At 33.4% G+C, this 21,395-nt stretch overlaps 1 protein-coding gene across 6 annotated transcripts in view; it reads right to left on the bottom strand.

Annotated features, from left to right (window-relative positions):
• The window catches only part of FOXP2 (forkhead box P2), a 587,369-nt gene that overhangs the window by 148,297 nt on the left and 417,677 nt on the right, over window positions 1-21,395 (bottom strand). For 5 of the 6 annotated variants that reach the window (XM_077113417.1, XM_077113328.1, XM_077113646.1 and 2 more), the window contains one exon: window positions 7,223-7,312. In XM_077113417.1, coding sequence (XP_076969532.1) covers window positions 7,223-7,312 — 90 coding nt within the window. Of the gene's footprint in view, window positions 1-3,660; window positions 3,677-7,222; window positions 7,313-21,395 lie in introns of those variants that run through there. The other variant, XM_077113736.1, reaches the window with a different exon arrangement.

The following is a 21,395-nucleotide window of genomic DNA, read 5'->3' as shown; positions in this document are numbered from 1 at the left end:
TAAATCCTATAGAGAGCTCCCATAACAATATTAATGTTCTATTTCATTCTTACTTTCACTTTAGTTAAGGTAGAGAAGTCAAGGGAATATATACTTAAAATCCTAATGGATTATAGAAAGAAGCAGGTGCTTGGGTAGCTTAGAAAACAGAAAATTTGACCTCCTAGAAAGCAGTTTTCTTCCATTTTTAATTTATAGGAAACCCATATTATATTTGCAGTATACATTTACTTTTACAACTCATAGCAATGTAAGAAGCAAAGTACATTTATGAATTCTCTATTTCCTATTTAAAATCCATGCTAAAGTAGTACTTTTCCATTCGCTATTCAATATCATTTTAGTATAGTAGATTCTTAAAAGCTTCTGGTGAGTGATAAAAAAACTAGAGGAATTAAAGGTTATCAGTATCTCAGTCCAATTAAACCATGTTTATCCATGAAACTGCTCATTTTCATGGACATTGCCTGACATGGTCGGCGAGTCCCATCTTTTAAGAACTCCACCTTTCCTTAACATTCCTTGATTAGGTGCTAATTTGATCATTCTATCCCCTCTTCTTTTTTTTTTTCTGCTTCTTTTTCGTTCTTGCTTTGAAAAATGTGGATGATACTGAGCTACTCTTTGTAAATTATCTTTTTCACAAATCTCTCCTCCTATAGGTATATCTCTCACCTCTGGATTACTCCACACATACTAGTCTCTCTCTCATCTTAACATCCCTGTCAAGCTCTCTTCCTAAATTTCCTAAAGCTTGCTATTTTTACTTACTTGTATTGCTATCATCTGAAATTCAACATGTCATTTCATCATGCCTTTCTCTTGAAGATTATCCTTACTCCAAATTCCTCTCAACCACCCTCCCCCAAAACATCCTCCAAACACTACTGCTCACTAGACTTTCACAAAACATTGCTTTGATATTACCTCCTTCTGGAAACCCTTTATAAGCCCCCACTGCCTAAACCATCAAGTAGATTTAGCAACTTGGCATTTCAGGTTCTCTGCAAACAGTGATATATATGATCAGCCTTCCAATCCATTCATTATTCTTTTCATATGAAGCCTTTATGCTGGTCAAAACTGACTACTTAAACACTTGCCTAACCAGACTCTCCAATTTCCTACCTCTACATCATTGATGACATCTTTAAAGAAACTCATCATTAAAAAACACCCTTTGCTTTCCGTACCAAATTCCTTTCCTTAAATTCAACATAGATGCTACCTTCTCTAAAGTGATGTCCCTGGTTACTTTAGCCTGAAGTGATAATTTTATCTTTTAAATGCACATTCCACTTTCTGTCTATCCCGTTCCTATACCTCATCCATTATGACCTGAAATATATTTCCGTACAAATATTACTATCTCTTCAACTAAACTATGTCGCTAAGGACTTTTCTTTCACAGACCACCCCACCCTCCACCCCGTATTACATTACACATGACAAATAATCACTCAATTTACACTGAAAGAATAAAGATTGCTCTCTTTTTTTTGCCAAACCTCTTCTTGCTACCTGCCCAGCACAATTTCTTTCTCGTTCATTGCCTGAATGATTCTATATTGAATTTATTATTCACCAGACACTGCTAGTCACTAGACATGAGTAGGATATTCAAAGTCCCTGCTGTCACACAGCTTACAGTCTAGTTGGACCAGATATCAAAATGTTAAATTAATTTGTGTTGAGTAGGAAGTATACATGTCACAGGAGCATATAGCAGGGGGGGATGTTCCAGTGTCCCTAAAATACTCACTACTGTGTGGGCCATGGTGGCTCAGCAGGCAAGAGTGCTCGCCTGCCATGCCAGAGGACCCAGGTTCGATTCCCGATGCCTGCCCATGTTAAAAAAAATAAATAAATACTCACTATTATTTTCTTTATAATTTACATCATTAAGGTTGCTGGGAATTGTGAAATAAAAGGAACCATATTATACAATGTATTATAATCATGGACTTAATATCAATTTCCTAAAGCCACGACAAGTACAAGGATTTACACTAGATACTTTCTATAGCATTCTTTTTAATCTTCAAGCACACTTACAAGCCCTTGCAAGAAGCATCCTTCCTCCCATTTTAGAGTTGAGGAAATTGGCTCCAAGAGACTACTCTTTCCAAAGTCCTAATAATTAAGGTCAAAAGCAAATGTCAGACCCAAAACATGGGTTCTTCACCCTACTTTCAAATTATGTACAAGTTTTCCACGTAAGGGGCTTAGAAGCAATGGGCTGGATATTCCAGACCCTTCTCCACAGTTTGTCAGCCACAAGCAGCTGACCACTGGTGGCAATATCATAATATTTTAAGAAAGATTTTATTCTATAACATTCTAGCAAATTTTTCTATTTCGTGGTGCTTTTTAAGAAATGTTCTCCACTGGACTGGGAAAAATTAGGACCACATAAGGAGTATATCTATCTTTGTAAATAGTTTTAAATGTTAGTGGCCAAGAAATCAAATATTTTAAGATGGCTAAGAAACAATGTATTAGACTTACTGCTGTTTTTTTTTACATGGAAATGTACATGACATGGAAAATATAAATAGCAAAGGACACTGAAAATACTCTTTCTAAATTTTCTGCAGCATAGCAGATTGCTCTACTCAAACCTTTATCTTAAATTTCCTGATGATGCTTTAAATATTTAGGATAAAATGTATTTTCACTTCTCTCTAATTCTTACACACTGGAAATCAATGTTGAGAGGAAATATTCAAATTTTTTCTTTATTACTGCATAAAAGTATACTGCAAAAAAGTTTACTACTACTTAAAACATTTTTTGCAAGGCCCAGTTCTATATCCCACAGCAGTTAGTAAAGAATTTCCTTCCCAATCGTTTATTGTTTACATTTTATACTCTATTCTTGGTCTATTTTCATACAAGATAAAATTTTAGAATCTCTGATTAGTTTACTACAGAATTATGGTTTTGTCTGCTAAGCTAATTTTAACATTATGGTATGAGAGAGTAAAAGGGTTGTTAATTTGCATTATATCAGTATATTTTAATTATTATTGAAGTAAATACATGGGAAAATAATTCTATGTTTAGCTTACATTTCTCCTAAAATCAATTTATAAAATTATTTCAAGGTAGTAAACAAAACAAAGCTTCCTTAGATGTTGATAAAAATGATACTTGTATCAGACTATTGGTACATATGGGATTTCATCCTTTGATTCCAAAAGCCATTACTTTTTCACTATGGCATTTAAACGAAATGCACTTCTTATTTAGTACTTGAAAACAAACAAAAATAGTTAACTCATAAGTGAATACACAATCTAATCCTAAAAATGTAAAATACCTACCACTTCAAAAACACAAAATAAATCTTTAAGCACAGAATGTTAGATCTTGTCCATCAGTTACCTTAATGCCTTCATTTTAAAAATGTTAGTGACTTCCTCAAACACATGCCTAGTTTGTGGCAGAATCAGAATAAGATCTGAAAGTTGAATTCACTTTTGTGTTTTTACTAGTTCATTCATGAACTTTTTAAGACAGAATTACCAATATATATATATCATTTTAATTACCTATTAGAAAAGAGAACCTTATATTAGATATTAACCTACAATGAAGGAAGTGATGACAATGCTGTATACTAATATTCATCTAAGATAGCAAAGCAATGGCATTTACCTTAAATTTACGTCTCTGCTCTGCACAGCTGTTGAAGAACCACAAGTCTGTCTCATGGCTGTAAATGTAACAAGAACAATAATGCCACCAATTTTCACACCTAAACTAAATTAAGTAGATTTGTCATAGGCTAGAAAAATGATAATGTATTTTACAAAAATAAATGTTAAATTTAGGATTATGGCAGTGTTTGTGTACATGTGTGTGCATGTATTATAATTGACTCTTTACAATCTGGACATTGGTTACATGAAATTGAAACCATTACATATTCTTTTCGGTTAACTTTCCTCATTTGAATTACTATGGGTGTTTCAAGTCTAGGTGAAGATATAAATAAATAAATAAATAAAACAAATGAAAATGAAACTGCATCTTCAGTTATTACTATTATCGCATGCTGTTCTGGGAACACATGAAGAAACTTAAGAAGAAGCATCTGGTAATACTTAGTTTAATATCAGCTCCCATTTGCATATATCATTTGTCAATATGTCATTAATCAATGTACCTACTGATTGGACTTACTCAATGGGTGTCTCACGCAATGAACAGAATATGCGAACATGTCTCAAATATATATATTCAGATATCTATACACAAAAGTGAAATCACTGCTACAATTGGTACTCAAGCTTGTCAGATGTGATATTTTTTCCTTCCACTTTGCATAAGACATGCTAATATCTATGCCATCTGCAGTATAAAAATAAGGAAAAATATAAATGAAAAAGTAATAGTAGACAAACGATAGCCTGCTAGAAATAGACTCTGTACCATATCACACTTCAAATCTGGTCACCACCTCCAATATTGTAAAGAAATCAAGTGAATGTAACAAACAACCGAGTATTGTTCTTGTGACTTGAGCCATCAAAACAGATTTATTACATGTCTTCTTTCTAACTTTATAAAATAGTTCTCCATTAAAACTATATTTTAAAAATACATGAAATCTCTTTTTACTCTCTAAAGGTATGTTATGCCTGATATAATAAGAATCATCATGACCTATTAACACCAAATACCTTTCTCCAAGGCAGATTTTGAAACTTTCTCAATATTCTTAAGAATTTTTATAAGATAATCTATGCCAATGCATTAGAAAAGGTGTGTTAAACTCTTAATTAAGTATAAAAAGAAATAGACTATGAGAGGATCATGTTAGAAAAGTTTTCAAATGTTAATTTTATATCAAATAGTTAAAATTTTAATGAGAATATTCTACACTTCTTTCAGCCTAAAGTGGAACATAGTGCAACTCACACTGAGAAGTATATACAGATGAAATGATAAGCATTAACTGATGTTTCCTTTTGACAATAGATGTATAAGCATGTGTAAAGTGCTATTAGGTTTTTACTAGATTTTTAATAAAACCCCAGCAGGTGTCCAGTTGCTAGGTTTATACAAAAATGTAGCTCACATCATGTATTTACTTGCAGTTATTCTGATGAACAAATAAGTCTTCATTTAGTTCTCATTTATAAAAACAAACCTCTTGTTCCTCTGACATTTTGGTATGAGAACCCATTAAAAATGGCAAAAATAATGCTACCATTTTATAATCCATACAGTGGAGATATATTCAAATTAATATGTATCAAGAAATTCCAAATGTAAGGCACAATGAAAGTCTTTCTAGTAATGGTTAGTCACTGAAATTGTTAAAGTTTATAAGCTATTAAACAACATTTCATGATAAAATAACATCAGGGAATTCTCAAATTTTTATGTAGAAATAAGTATATGAGCAACAATTCTTCATTGTAGAGCCATTAATACATTCACATTATGTGTATGTGTGTTTCCCAAGAAAAGTTATGTATATTTAATTAAACAAAGTCAAATCTTGCTTGCCATTACAACAAAAAAGGAAAGTAGAAAAACTGAACTATAGCCATTCTTTCTAGAGATAGCCTGGTAAACAGCAATAAATAAATTTCTACTGGACTTAGCTATGGAGAGGAAGGAGAAACTGTGAACTATTTTGTCATGAGATATGATAAAAAAGGATTAGGAGAACATGTAGTGTTTTTCAGATATTTGAAACAAGAACCTCTTTTTTACTTTTGACTTATGTTTCCAGCTTCTAAACCTCCTATTCTACACCAAAAAGAAAGCAAATTCCCCCTCTGAAGCCATAGTGAGGATGAACATTTCATTTGCTGTCTTCAGTGACTTCTATGCAAATTTTTCTCTGGCATGTAAATGCATGGAGAGGCTCTCATGGAATCAGATAACTGGAAATATTACACTCACTGTTATTACTCAAGGAAGGATATGATGGTGAGGAAAACGTGTTACTACAGAATTACAGATTAAGTTGAGAGAATGTAAAATTTATTTTAAAAGAGAAAAAAATTAAAGAGTAAAGAGTTGTAAAGAGTTGATTCAATAAAGCTTTCATTTGCAATCACGGCTGTTGAAACATACCCTCTACCCCCAAGCATCCTTGCCCCCCACAAATGGGTTTGCTCCCAAAGTAAATATATTCTCATCTCATCTTTGTTTAAGGACCATACATTAATCCAGTTTTTAAGTAATAAATAGTTTCTGAATTGTGTAGCTCAGTAGACTCTCACACAAACTAAGCTTCAGAAGAGCCATCATATAAAACGATTACTAAGATCTGTAAGTACACCTGAAAATAAAAATAGACAGCTAGGCCATAAAAAAAAAAATTAAAAAAAAACAACATTGCTCTTGTTAAAACAGAGTGACAAGAAAGATGTTTGCACCTTAAAAAATCAAAAAAACAAATTAAACTTGATTATTAGATACATATGTAGCACATAATACAGGGGAAAGCATTATCTTTCAAACAGACCTGATAAACACTTGGAGAGATGTTTTATGCAACTTCAAATTTTATCTTCCAAACATTCTTACATTCTACAATTTTTTTCCCTCCCCAGACAATATCTTATATATTTTGGTTAAGAAGACTACATAAAACAATGGTTACATCATATAATAAAAAGTTTATTTTATTAAAAGGCACACACACAATCAGTTTCACAGGACAAACAGTGAGTAAGGACAACAAACTCCAGAATGTGTTTTTATAACTGTGGTAACAGCAATGACTCCTTGGCAAATTCAAACAGTTTTTTTTGGCAACCATGGAGGTTGTCACTAAGATACAACTGCGGAAAGGTGGTCTAAGCCTGCTTTGTTTTCTTCCACACCGTTTTACCATGACTTTGCTTCTAAGGAAGAATTTTCACATTTTAACTTACTTGTGAAAAAAATTCCATTGAAATCCCACAAGGGAATTTTATATAAAAATCTTTATGCTCCGTACACGAAATGTAGATCCTACATAATTTTGGTAATGAGTGACCTTGTAAACTTTTGGGATCCATGCTAAAAGAAAATTATATTTACTCTTAAGAAAATACAAGTTCTCTTTTTGAATTAAAATTACCTACAAGTATGTTTCATATTTTATGCACACACACACACACACACACACACACACACAGCAGGGTCTGTACATCTATTACCATTATGCACATCTTTTTAAATATGACCCCAAGGACAGAAGTACTTTACTAACCTGCAATGGTCTCTGTTTATCACTGCTCTTAGGAGATTTCAATCCACTTGTTTGCTGCTGTAAGAGAAGTTGTCTTGCTGCCTGGAGAGCCTAGAAGTAAAAAAGGCAACAATATCTAAACATTTTGTTGAAAGGTAAACTGATTATCAGTTCTTTCTTGCTAATAGTAAAAGGTCTCAGTTTGTGAGTATTCCCCTACCCTCCTTTCTAGAGGGAATCATTAAATATTCTCCTTCTTCTATTATGAAAAAAAAAAAATTCACATAACACACGTATATAACTTCACTTAAAATCATAGGAATGCATGTAATCCTGCAGGAAATAAAGTTAATTTGTTTAAAGTGCTTAAAGAGGAAAAAAATCATAAACTGCATCAATAACCTCATTTCCACAAGGAACTTGTCTTTGAGTGTTCAACTAAAATGCCCACTCCCTTTTAAATTACCATTCAATTTGCATTTTCATATTACAGTTTTGAAGCAAAAGCTGTAGACTTCAAGTGTTACCGGAAGCTGTAATTAAATTTGACAAATCAACATCAGATTATCTTGAAAGTGAATTAATAAGGATTTTCACTAAAGATTAAAAACACTTTTTTGTACTTACAATTCAAGGGGAAAACCTCTCCTTTGACAAAATAAAGTGCAGTTTTAATGCCAAATAAAATTGAGTGGTTTTCATTTGCATTCTTAGCAAAATCAGAGAACAAAGAAATTACCACTCAACCAATCAGGTTTGTTTCTATGTATGACAGAATACCAATCAAAATAGAAGATGTTTTCATTTATTTTTATGTTGTCTTTCCCACTCAGGAAAATAAAACTTAGCATAAGAAATTAATGTAAGCCTTTCATTTACTGCAAGAAGACAGCTTGGTGAATGTACTATACAAACTTATTATATAAAAACCAAAGCCATAAAACAAAAATACATATTGAGTGATTTTAAAGTTAAGTGTACATACTAATTAAAATTAAAAAAGTTTTTGAGAGCCTCTACTTAAAAAACTCATTTTTTTCGTTCAACAGCTGAGTTCAATGACCACAAGTGACGAATTTTTTTCAACATATAAAACTAAAAGAAATTATTTCCTTACTTTGCTATCACTGTTTGGGAACAAAAAATAAATTTTTCATGATGGTGAAAATATCGTGAGATCAATAACTTCTATAATAATTAAGATTCGCAGGCGATAAAAAGTACAATTTTGATTGGAATCAATGATCTGGTTTTTAAGAGAGTTTCTAGTATCCATGACAACAGTTGCTTTGACAAGATGTGCATATGGCATTACACTGCCAGCTGGTGTGAACAATGTTTGAACTAGTGCATTGAGATGCTGAGCAAACAGAAAAAGTTGCCACGTCTTAACCCTCAGGGAAGGCAGTCATCCCCTGATCAATTATGAAAAGACAGAAAGAGGGCTGCTACAGTCTGGCTCCAAGCAAGTTTTCTGAGAAGGCAGGCAGACATAGAAACCAAAGTAAATAGACTGAATGCACCAGCACCATCTTCTAACATTGATCTGTCTCCCCATAGCAGAATCTGGCATGCTCTGTAAAAGCACACTTTTTGCATTTGGAGACATACACACTCATAACAATCTTCTTTTTGTTTCTAAATTTTTCAAGTAATTACAAGTCAATGTAAACATATCTAAGGATTCCATATACTAGTAAACTGAAGCAATTATTATATTGTTTAGTTTGAAAAAAATTTAATTCCATACTCTATTATGACAAAACTCACTGTTTGAAAAAGTTCATTCAGTATTCTAAGTAATGTAACTTTTTTCTCTTAATCACAAAATGTATACAATGACAACCAATGATAATTTTTTAATGGAAATAACTATAGTGTGATATAGGTTGTGTCTAAGGGAAATTTCAAAAAATATATATTAATCAGCTATTTTACCCTTTCCATGTCAAAATCTACATGCAGTTTGCTTATTTTTTTCATTTAATTTTTTCACTATGAGGTGATCGGTTTATTTTATATATATATATACAGGCTTATTTTATACTGAATTCTGTAGACATTTATAATCTGTAAAGGATTCTACTGAATACAGGTTGGAATTCTGGAATCATGAGTGATTTGGACCAAAAGCAATCTAAAAATCATCAGTTTGACTCCCTGATTTTAGCCAATAAGAAAAATTGGGCCAGCATAATCAAGTGTTTTTTGTTCAAGGTCTCAAAAAGGAATTTATGAATGCTTTGTTCAAGGTCTCCTGGTGTTCTGGCAAGAGTGCATTCTCATGTGCCACATTGTCTCTGTTCCATTAAAGGACCAATTCAGTGACAGAGTAAAACTCTAGGAAGGAGAACACATGAAACCATAATGAACTATTCTTCACCTGTAAAGAGAACATATGCATATTTCAGAACTTAAAAGGGAAAGAGTAATGTAGTTTAATATGCTTTGAATTTGTAAGTGTTGATTAGAACTATCACAGGATATATATATATATATATAGCATTTATGGTAAAATGTCTCCATCATCCTTGACTTTTATTTCATTATTCCATCAGCACAGCTCTAAATTCTTATCACCCTGATCATTTGACCAGTTATTACTAATAGATTTGTACAACTCTAGAGTTGGACAAGATCTTAGAAATTGTCTAACCTAGCTTTCTCATTTTGTCAACAAGTAACTGAAGATCCAGCACTATCATAATTTGACCAAAGTCAAAAGAAGGGTAGTGGCAAAACCTGGTCAAAAGTTCAGGGTCTCCAATATGACATGCAAACTCACTGCCCTCCCCATCTCTATGTGGGACATGACTCCCAGGGGTGTGGACCTTCCTGGCAACGTAGGACAGAAATCCTAGAATAAGTTGGGACTCAGCACCAGGGGATTGAGAAAACCTTCTTGACCAAAAGGGGGAAGAGAGAAATGAGACAAAATAAAGTGTCAATGACTGACAGATTCCAAACAGAGTCATGAGATTATCCAGGAGGTTAATCTTACGCATTAAATAGATATCACCTTTTTAGTTGAGACGTAACAGAGAGGCTGGAGGGAACTGCCTGAAAATGTACAGCTGTGTTCCAGTAGCCATGTTTCTTGAAGATGATTATATATTGATATAGCTTTTGCAATGTGACTGTGTGATTGTGGGGAAAAAAAAAAGTTCAGGGTGTCATTCATTTCACCATCCCACATTATATTCATTCATCTCCACCTAAAAAATAACCCACTGGAATATGCGAACACCAATAACTACAAAAAGACACTATAAATTTATATTAGAACTCCCATGCATCAAAATATCACTAGACAAAAGTATACACTCACACTGTTAATAAAGAAGTCATAATAATAATGGAACTCAATAACATAGCTAGCTAAAATATATTTCTACTTATTAAAGTACCTTGGCTTTCATATGCATTCACATTTATCTTTAAAATAGTTGAGGATTGCCTTTCAATAGTAACACTTATGAAAAACACCTACTTTCCTATTTCAACAATCTTTTGGTAGCAGTAGAGATTCTATAGTAAATGAAAGAGGTAGAAGAACAAAAAACAATTCCAAAAGATCAAGAATGTTTTAAAACTCATAAGCAGAAATTTTTGGCACTTTGCATTCTAACTATAGGCCTTACATGACATTTTTGCTCTCAGTATTCTGAATTTCAATAAACAAGTGCTCAGAGACATTTAGTTCATCTTTGCAAGTTATTACTGTAGCTACTCAAAAGACAAAATATTATGAGATAAAGCACCTCCATCAATATAAGGTGCTAGGTGTTGAATTACATAAAATATTAATTTGGAAATCACTTAAATTGGTAAATAGAAAAGATAAATTCCAGGGACATATAAAAAGTTCTATGAGCCATTTGTGTATTTATACTTCAAAAAATTAATTTAGAACAAAGGTAAAAGATATTTACAGAACTTCCTTTCATAATGACTGAGTCAGAGTCAAATGAACAACAACAAAAAAAGAGATTACTAAGGCAGCTAAACCATATCTAATTTCCAAAAACACATTTGTTTTGAATTAAGGGTGCCCTTTCCTTAATGAAGTTATCTAATTTTAGTAAAGCTAAAGAAAATTAAGATAGGACATTTTAAAATTGGAATCAGGCGAAATTAAAGTTTTTTAGAAAAAATGAGTAAAAATATAATAGATTAAAGGTATACATATTGAGAGATTGCATAGGTGTGGGAATGCACATGTTTTCTAGAATTTCTAGTGCATTTTACTCTGAAATATTTATTGGAGACATTATTCCAACAGTTACTAAATAATTTCAACTGAATTAAACTTTTACAAGAAAATTAAGACTCTGCATATCACCCTTCTACAGTCTTAGTAACTTCATGCTAATTCGGAACTTTTCATAGACAAAGAGTAATTCTAATACGTAGATCATCATAAGAATTAATTAAGGATGGGACAGTTTATAAACTGTCAGAGCAATACTTTAATTTTTCCTGAATAACACTGCAAACCTTCACCAGAAATAAAATTGTTTAAGAATAGTTTAAAAAGACCCTGTGAAACCAAATATGTTGAGTTAGACTAAGATTTATAAATAACTTATTTTTTTCCAAATAAAAACATATATGTACATTTATATATTTTGGGGAAAAAAAAACAGACATCACTCATATCTCTCCCCATAAAAATAGGAATGCTTAACCTATCAGCCTGTTGCATGTGAGACATTAAAATGAAAAATGACATCTACGCCCATTAATATCTTCAATGTATAAACAGCACAGCGTGACACATTCTTGAGAGCTGAAGGCTACAAAATCTCTCTGAAACATAAATAACAAAGCACTCAGGAGCATATTTGATGTTGATATTCATCTCTGAGAAAAACACTGCTGCCTAGGCTTCTTATGAAAATAGATGCAGCCCAAATGGATCTCCTGTAATTGGTTTCAGATAGCGAAGTCAGAAGAAATATGATACAAGAAACGATTAGTGGATCAGGCGAAGCAAGAATGTTTACACAGGCACTCCCTAGTTATACTGACAAGGGGTGTATACATTGCAGATAAGCAAAAACAAAAAGATTTGCCAGTAGGACATACAGATTTTTACTCCTTGTAGTCATCTGTTTTAACCTTTAACATGCAACATCTTTCACATGCTACTTTGAATGCTGAACATAAAATAAGTTTTCAAACTCTAATTATTTTCACAAGTGTGATTGATAAAAAGTATATTCTGATCCTTCCACAAAGGATATGAATTCCTGTTCTGTTTGGCCTTTCCTTGCATTATGTTCCCACTAAAGAGAATATACTGATAAATGTAATCTGAAGTCTCATAATGCTATTTAATAGAAGAAAATTAATCATCTAATTGTCATAACCTATTTTCAAACAGCAATCTATCAGAGTGAAATTATGCATCTGTAGTTATTGACCTTTCACTTTATCATGGCTGATAACATAATTAGAATAAGTTTGTTGAAAAAAAGCTAGTTTCTAGAAAATATTTTTTAAATAATAGTTTTTGTTTTACAGTGTATTTTATACAAAGTTAAAGAATAAACGTGGGGCTGTATTGTGCTCATATTATATACCTCTATGGAGGCCAAATTGAGACGTTAGGACCATTTATTTTACGGTATGTGATATATTATGTGGGAATAATTACTTATAAAGCATCCTATTTGCCTATCAGATGTCAAGCCATTTTGTCTTAGCACTCATGCTATAAGTCCAAAGGAGAGACAATCATGTCTGAATCCATGATGGAATGGATCCTCAGGTCAGCCTGAATGATTCTAAGAAAGTCCTCCAAGTATTCGTCTAAACCCAATACTAAGTACATTCCAAAATGACTCCAACCCCCAGTAAACTCAGAAACTTTTACACAGAAAAAGCCTGGGAGTTAAGGATAACTAATGGTCAAGGGTGATTTTGATTTTTCAGGTCTAGAATCATACATTCTGTTTAATGAGGGCAACACATTCTTTTTCCTCAGTGCTGCTGTTCTTTGGGCTACAGTAAATAACTACCATATAGCCTGGTGTTTATACCTGTATTTTCTTCATTATTCTGCTACTAATGATACTGAATTGCTAACAGAAACATAATAGAACACTAATGTGATCTATAATAATACTAAATATAATTCTTGTTCACTTATTAAGGAGCTGCCTAACATTCAAAATTTCCAACTATAAAAGATAAAGTTGACTTGGAACCAATTTCATTGCAATTAATGATTTTACAATCTTTCTTTTTCATTGTACATGTTCTAGAAACTTCAATAGTCTGTGTACATTCTCTTGGTTATTTTTCTTTCTGCTATACAATATTTTAATACTTTTCCCAAACACTCTTTGGATTTCCTTTTTGTTTCTCACATACCTTAACAGGATTTTTTTTTTTCATTATGAGGCCAATATCACTGTTTGTTTAGATATGGATTGAAGACTCATTACTGTTATATTGCTATAATTTCAATTGGCATATTGGGTATTAACTGAAAATATATACTGCTAAATTGTAAATTAGTTTCTGAATGAAAACTATTATTTGAATCATGTATCTAGATTTCCTTTTCCATTTAAAAGCAAGATCGCAAAAGAGTAGCATTTGGGACAATATTTGGAAGAATAAAATATATCAAAAATTACTTATCAGTAATTAAAAAAATTGTGAGAATGCCCCAGTACCAAGCAAAGAGCTGAGCACTGCACAGTAATGGAGGTTAGGAGAGTAGTATGACTTTTTATTCTACCTTCAAAGAGCTTACCTTTAATAAGAAACACCTAGCTGAATGTCAGAAGTTTGTAAGAATGACTCTAAAGTGTTACAGAAGTTAAAAAAGTGGAAGAAATTATTTTGGGTTGAAGAATTCAGAGAAATTTTTACGGAGGATATAACATTTGAGCTGGGCTTATATGAGAAATATTTCATTTGGGGTGATAACAGAAAGAGGTCAATCCATCTGGGAGGAAAGAAAATGTGGGGCCATGTACAGAGAAAAGAAAATGATTGCTCTTGGAGAGAGCATATGCTTAGTGAAACCTGATGGGAAGGTTGGGTAAGGCTAGTTAATGGAGATAATTAAATAATAAAGGGTAAAGAGTCGACATTATTTAGCAGATGAGGGCAAAGGTTGAAATCTGGAAATGATGAGGTAAATCTGGCACATGACAATCTTGAAGCTTGGCTGTGAAGCACAGCTTACAAGTGTGAAGAGAATGCGCAAGAGAGTTAGAAAGACCAATATGTGCAACTGCCCAAATAAGAAATAATGTGGATCTGAACACAGAATCATGTTGGTCAAAGAAGAGAATCACGAAGTTATTGTTAAAGTAGAACTGGCAGGTTTTACTGACTGGGTATGAGTAGAGGCTAAGAAGGAGCCCATGTTAAGTCAAGGATAACTGGGAGAATCACTATGTCACTGTTGGAAAGGGAGGAATTAGATCATAAAACAAAGGTTTTGAAGAGAAGATGATACTGTTTTCCAGCTTGCAGGATAAGAAAATAAGGAGTTCTCTGGTATATAGCAATAATGTTGAGCTCCAGGTTGAGAATGATAAACCTGACAAGATTCCCCCAAACTTGTAAATATACTAAAACCCACTGAACTGTACACTTAATAGTGTGGTATGTAAAGCATATCTCAATTTTTGGTATGTAAATTTTATGGTCTATAAATGATATTTCAACAGATCTGTAATATATTTGAAAAAAAAGACTTGCGGATAGAAAGTGCAGATGATGTTCTCAAATACCAAAAACTCCTTGATGGAAGTCCTTGTGAATTTGATACTGGCACGTGACTGTTCAGAGAACAGTTCCCTGTGGAGTACTGAAGTAGAAGTGAGATTGCAAGGGAGTTACTGGGGATAGATGGAGGGAAAAAAAAAAGGCCATGGGTAAGTTTTATGAAAAACAAAAGGAAAGAGAACTATAGTTTAAAAAATTTTGTTTGTTGTGTTTGCTTTAAATAAAGAGAATTTGATCATAGGCAAATAGACAGGGTGAAGCAGAATCTATAGGAAAGAAAGGAGAATTGAGCGAAAACATGCCTATAAAGGAGGGGAAGGGACTAAAGCAACAGGACTGGAGCAGGTTATAGAGCCTTTTGGGAGAAGAAACACATATTCCTGTGAGACATGCTGATAAGATGAGAGGATAGAGGATTTTGAGATGCAGGTGTAGGAAAGGGAAAGACTTCAGATTGGATGGAATCAATTTACTCAGAAAATACGGAGGTGAGATTATTGAGAATGAGAGTGAGAAAGAGAGGCTTGCAATTGAGGGACAGATAAAAATGTGGATAAGATTTTTCAAAACACTGGCTGCTATAGTAAAAACTGGTATTTAAAATGTTGTTAGAGTATGAAATGTCCTTCCACACACATTGATGGCATATAGATATGCTTTCCTCTGGAATGTTGTGAATGTTGCCTCCCAAATTAAATAAAGAACTACCTACATTCCCACTGCCCTAATTTGGACCCATCATCCTGGGACAGAGTTTTTTTTTCAACTGTTAACATGGTCAAGGGTCTTGGCATCTCTAATATCAAGTATGAGAGAATAAGTCACTTACAACATAAACTACATAATACAGTTTCATATTATGCACACTCTGAGAACAAGTTATCTATACTCTTTATACTATACAATAAGGCATTTGTGGTACTGCCACTATTAACACAACTATTTGACTTTGGAAACTTCCATTTGCAATTGGGAAAGTACAATGTAAAGGTATTGACCAGATTTCAGAAGACTTCTTTTTGCCTCTTATTAGTTGATGAACTGGGATTAGCAAATCACAATGAATTGTAGTTTTCTTATCTATTAAATGTGGTTAATAATATTTACCTTGCCCTATAAAAGATTTGTGAGGATACTACATTTGAATATTTTTAAAATCTAAAGTATAAAGACATATTATTCCAAGTGAAGATATTTGAAATCATATAATTCCTACAGGTGGTATCAGTTCTTTCAAATATATGACATTCATCATTTCAGACTGACTCCTGATTTTAACTTCATAGTGCCTTTGCTATGTATGTGCATGTTAACCAATGGGCCCAGGATACTGCAATTCCTGAAAGCTTTCCTCGATATTTACTCAGTTCTCTGTAATCTGTTCAAGTAGAAAAATGCCCCGTTAGATAAGAATAGCTACATGTGCTATCATAATTTTGGAAGCAACATTTTAATCTCCTCTGGGACTGTAAGGGGAAGGGTTTATAACTTTAAGAACGTACTTTTGATTTATACCCCTCTCCTCTCCTCGTCCCATTCCACCCACCTCATCTGCACGAATAGAAACACACATAAATAACCCAATGCTATATGAGCAGCTAAATCACATGCTCCATCCTTGAGATTAATCATCTTTTAAAATGAATATATCTACTCACATGGGTATTCTTAGGCACAGAGCTAAAATGAAAAATAGTTAATCTATCTAAATATATGGTATTATCGCTCCTCAAATTAAGAAAGACTTGAAAAGAGATCTCTTCTGAAGAAGAAATGTACAGACTGTAAAACAGGATACAAATATCTTAAATTTAAAGTCTAATACTACTTTGGATAGTATGTTTCTAGAAAAATGTGTTTTCAGTCATATATTCTTGAAGAGATGAACAATTTTTGAAAAAGAAGACTGAATACCTCATCAAACTAACAACAACAGTGTTAACAGAAGCCTGGCACAGGAGCAAGGGTATAATTGGAATGAAAATAGAGACCTAAGAGTTCAAAAAGTGAGCAGACATAGATATGTAAGGGGGCAGTGAGGATGGTGAGTTGGCCCAAAGTGAATAGAATCATTTTAGAAAGAGGAGAGCAGTCTTCCCTCAAGCATTTTTTAGTACAGTAGGAAAGATAAAATACGTTTAGTATAACCACAGTGTGATGCAGAAATGTGCTGGGTATTATTTAAACAAAATACAAAGAAAATGGCTATGGGGATTCAGCCAAAATGAAAAAGGAAGAGTAAGGAAATTAATGCATATCAAGTGCACTTTATATACCAGCGATGATTCTAAATCCTACATGCTATCGTCTTATCATCTTCACAGCACTCCCCTTTATCACAGATGTGCAAGCTCAGGCTCAGGGTCGTTAGGTATAAGTCCGAAGTGTTTTGTGTAGCCTTGAATCAGCAGAGGAGATCTGAACAACTACTGACTGACTGGAAAGCTCGTGCCCTTTGCACTTAGGGGTAATCAGGCAAGAGCAAGTAAAAGCCTCAGTAATAAATCACTTGGCACAGAAGGTAACAAAATAAATTTTAAGTCATTAACATCATTGCTAATTATGCCAACTGGATCAACAAAAAGAATTCTAAAAGCCTATTCAAATTGCTTTCCATTTTCCTTATTTTTCATGAGAAGAATTAAACATATAGCTTATATTCTAAAGGCTTTTACTATCCTTAAAAGACAGTGTCTCTGTAATTATTAAACACTGATTTAGGCTGCTGATTACAGACAAGAATCCCATATTAATGATGGAAAATTTTAATAGTCATCTATCATAATCAAACACAAAACATCTGCTTAATAAGTATTAAATAGTATGTACTATTTTTGATTGAGTTAGAAATAGGCTTGTCAAATAAAATAGGGGATGCTCCATTAAATTTGAATTTATTTCTATTTTTGTAACCAAGAAATTGGGATTTAGGGGATGATTTTGATTACTGAATTATTGTATGGATGTCCCTTCTTGCTTGCTGGTGTATTAGACACAGGGAAACACCTGATATCTTTGAATTGTAATCCAGCTGCCTCGATCTCTGATAATGATTGTATAGCCTGTATCTTGTGCTCCTGTGATTGTAAAACCCTTGTGATTAACCTTCACTTGTACCCATTTATCCAGTTTCTCCACATTAGAGTCTTGTGATTACCAAAGACAGCCCCTAATGTTTATTAATGAAGGGTCTTGGGTCAGATCAGCACTAACTCACCCCAAGTCCAAAGTTATCTTGATAACTGAGACTGGATCTAACCAAAATGGGCCTGCTCGACATAAGCAGTCGCTTAAACTTTAACCTATAAGTCACCTATACCTCATTATAATACTAAAAATCATGCCCATCATCATATTAGGGTGGCCATTTTTTTACGTATGTTCTATGACTAAGCATGTAATCAATCTGCACATGCTCCATAACTAAGTCATCTCTAATTACATCATCTGGAGCTATTGTGTTCATTATTCTAAAACATGCCCATCTTTTAATGCCATGAAACGATCAGAATTACTGCAGCTCAGGGAGACAGGTTTTAGGCCGAGAGGCCATCTGATCTCCTGCTATATGCCTAGTAATAAACTTTTTTCTCTCTTTGAAACCCTGGTGTCTCAGGAATTGGTCATTTAAGTGCATTGGACAACATAATCCACCACCTTTGTCCGGTGACACTTTTACTTACTAAATTCGGCAACCTTACTTAGAAAAGTTCAAGTATTTTCAAATACCTTGCCAAAATACCAAGATTTATTATACAAGGTTTTTCATTTAAAGATAAAAATACTACTCATCTCGTCAGCCAGAATGCTTTCTAGTCCTCCTTAATCTTACCTGTATTCTGTGGGTGGGCTAGGGGAGTGTCCTAGGGCCACTCTCCTTGAAAAGAAATGCTCAAGTGGCTACAAATGCACAACAAAAGGCTGAGGTAACTACTCCACCGGAAAGAGTAAGAGCACAAGTGCACCGAGAAGAGGAGGAAAAGTTTCTTTTAAAGTTCACATTCTAGCTTCCTGAAATTGGAGACACAGATAAGAAAAATGCAAAACTCTGGTTCTTTATTCACCCACCCCTCAGCAACGAGGAGAATCAGTAGCCAGGAACCCCGAGGCAAAGATTATGACCCTGCCAGGCACTGAGGGGAGGAAATGCTACAGCAGATCTAAAGGAAAGAGCCTTGGGGCAGAAAGCCTCTGCGCACAGCCCGGAAGCTAACTAGGCCAGTCCCAGAGGAAAGAGATGGGGGGGCAAAACCATTTGAGAAGAGAAAAGCCAAGAGCAGGCCAGGTGCAGACCCAGGGGTTCAGACCCTGGAAAAAAAAGCCCCTAAAGCTAAAATTAGACTGTTTTTAGAAACAAAATGACAGAGTTGCCAAAGAGGCCTCAGAAATTCCAAGTTCTAATCTCCTCACCTCCCCTGAGTTTTTGTATGACTTCATCCCTGTCCATGCTGACTTCTGAATAAATTCCTTTATCTCAAACTGTTCACAATTTACTAGTCTTGCAGTCTAAAGAGAAACACATAAAACCCTTTGAATAGGAAATGCTAGTAGTCACTGACAACCTAATTGCCGATGAAGCATTGTGAGTATTCAAAAATACTTTCTGAAGAATTGAAAGGACAAATACATTTATATCAAGATCACAGAATTTTGTATTTCTAGGCTGTGCTATTAACACTGCAAACTCTATCAGCGAGGCTAAAATAGAGTATTGATATCAAAATGATTTCCTATACTTAAGTATCTGCAATATGACTTTCATAGAAAATATGTGTATAAATTGGAAATTTTACAAATATCCACTTAGAAAATGTTATACGTTTGGAAGAAATCAACAGTTTAAGAGCCAGAAGATAGGACTTGCCCAGGAAGGCTTCTCGTTTGTAGGAAATGATAGAATAAGAAAAAGAAATTTCCTAAAGGTGAATATCCTGTTATCATTTTGCTTTCACTCTCTAATGCAGTTCCATTGCCACAATGAAACTTATGATTAGGAATGCTGAAGAAAGAAAGAAAAAAAAAATGTTTCTCCCTCTTCAGTTTTTTTTCCCCATCAGCTTGGGTCAGTGGCCCACTTGTTGAAGATATACATAAAATCCTTAACTAGGGAACTAGTTAAGCTTCTGCATCCTCCATTAGCATATGCAGCATTTCTTTTCAACAGTCTAACCGAAATGACATGCTATTTTATTTACTGAATGAACATATTCAGTTACTATTAACATATATTACTATAAGCTCCTTGAAGACCGGATATGTTTCCTAATTAAGTTTTTTATCTCCAAGAAGGCATAGCCTATTTATCTTGCACTTGGTTGCTCAAAAGGTATTCAAAAGTTTATTTCTTTAGTAGATACTTCTAAACTGTAAAACATATCAGATGATACGGAAATAAAGGTGATTCCATGTATTTCATGTGTAACTTGTACACTAAATGAAGAAACCACCATTCTTCCCTCCAGGAACCACCATGATGTTCACCTCTACAAATTTTACAATGACTTTGGAGGGTTAACTAGTAATCTACAAAGAAAGTGAAATTAGCATAAAATAAGATTTCTTTCCCCTTATTAGGTTATATTAAATTTTTAAATATTATTTTTTCACAATAAATTCATCTTTCGTTTTCCTTTAAATTGAATCCAAACAATTAATATTGATTGCCAGAAAGCTTTATCTCGTTATTTCCATTTGGAGTCCTTCAATTATTTTTGGCAGATTGTTTAAGCATAAAAGGAAATCAGTCTCTAATTTGTCTTTTAATTGAGCATCTAGAAAAAAGAATCTAAACGTGAGTATTTTTGTTATTTGGTTTACGAATTTGTTTACATAAAGATGCAAGTATTTTTCATGTTTTTTTCAGATTCAGTTACCTATGAAATTGGAATTTGGGCTTTTTCACACTTACTGATTTCCAAACACACCTAAAGAAATATCTACGTGAAGGAATGTGAATGAACAACTTACGTTGGCAAAGATACACAGTTGCTTTGAATTAAAAATAAAAAGTAAATATCAAGTTCATTATGGCACACCATTATTTCCAGTTCTTACAAAGTTCATTTTTAAAGGAGGTATAGCTTATTTCATTTAATGTAATCCTCTTTTGCTAGCTATTTAGACTTTTCTGATTTTTGCTATTTTAACTGATATAATAATGAGCTTCCTTGCAATGCAGCCTTCCTTATTATCTCCCAAACCTTTCATTGTTGGTTCAAATAGTATGCAGATAATAAATTTTGACACTTAATTATGTTTTTCCATAATAGCTGAGACCATCGTAATCCCAACACAGTGTCTAACATAGTGTCACCATATTCTTGATGATACTTTGCATTGTCACTCCTTTTTTATAGTCTTTTCCAAATTAACAGAGAAATATTTTGGCTTCAATTTACTTTTCTTCCATTATTAGAAATTGATTTTTTTTAAAATTCACTAT

This window comes from Tamandua tetradactyla, chromosome 1 (assembly GCF_023851605.1).
Source record: "Tamandua tetradactyla isolate mTamTet1 chromosome 1, mTamTet1.pri, whole genome shotgun sequence".
Classification (NCBI taxonomy): Eukaryota; Metazoa; Chordata; class Mammalia; order Pilosa; family Myrmecophagidae; genus Tamandua; species Tamandua tetradactyla.
The sequence above is the reverse complement of the archived record's forward strand: the minus strand, read 5'-3'. Positions and strand labels throughout refer to the sequence as shown.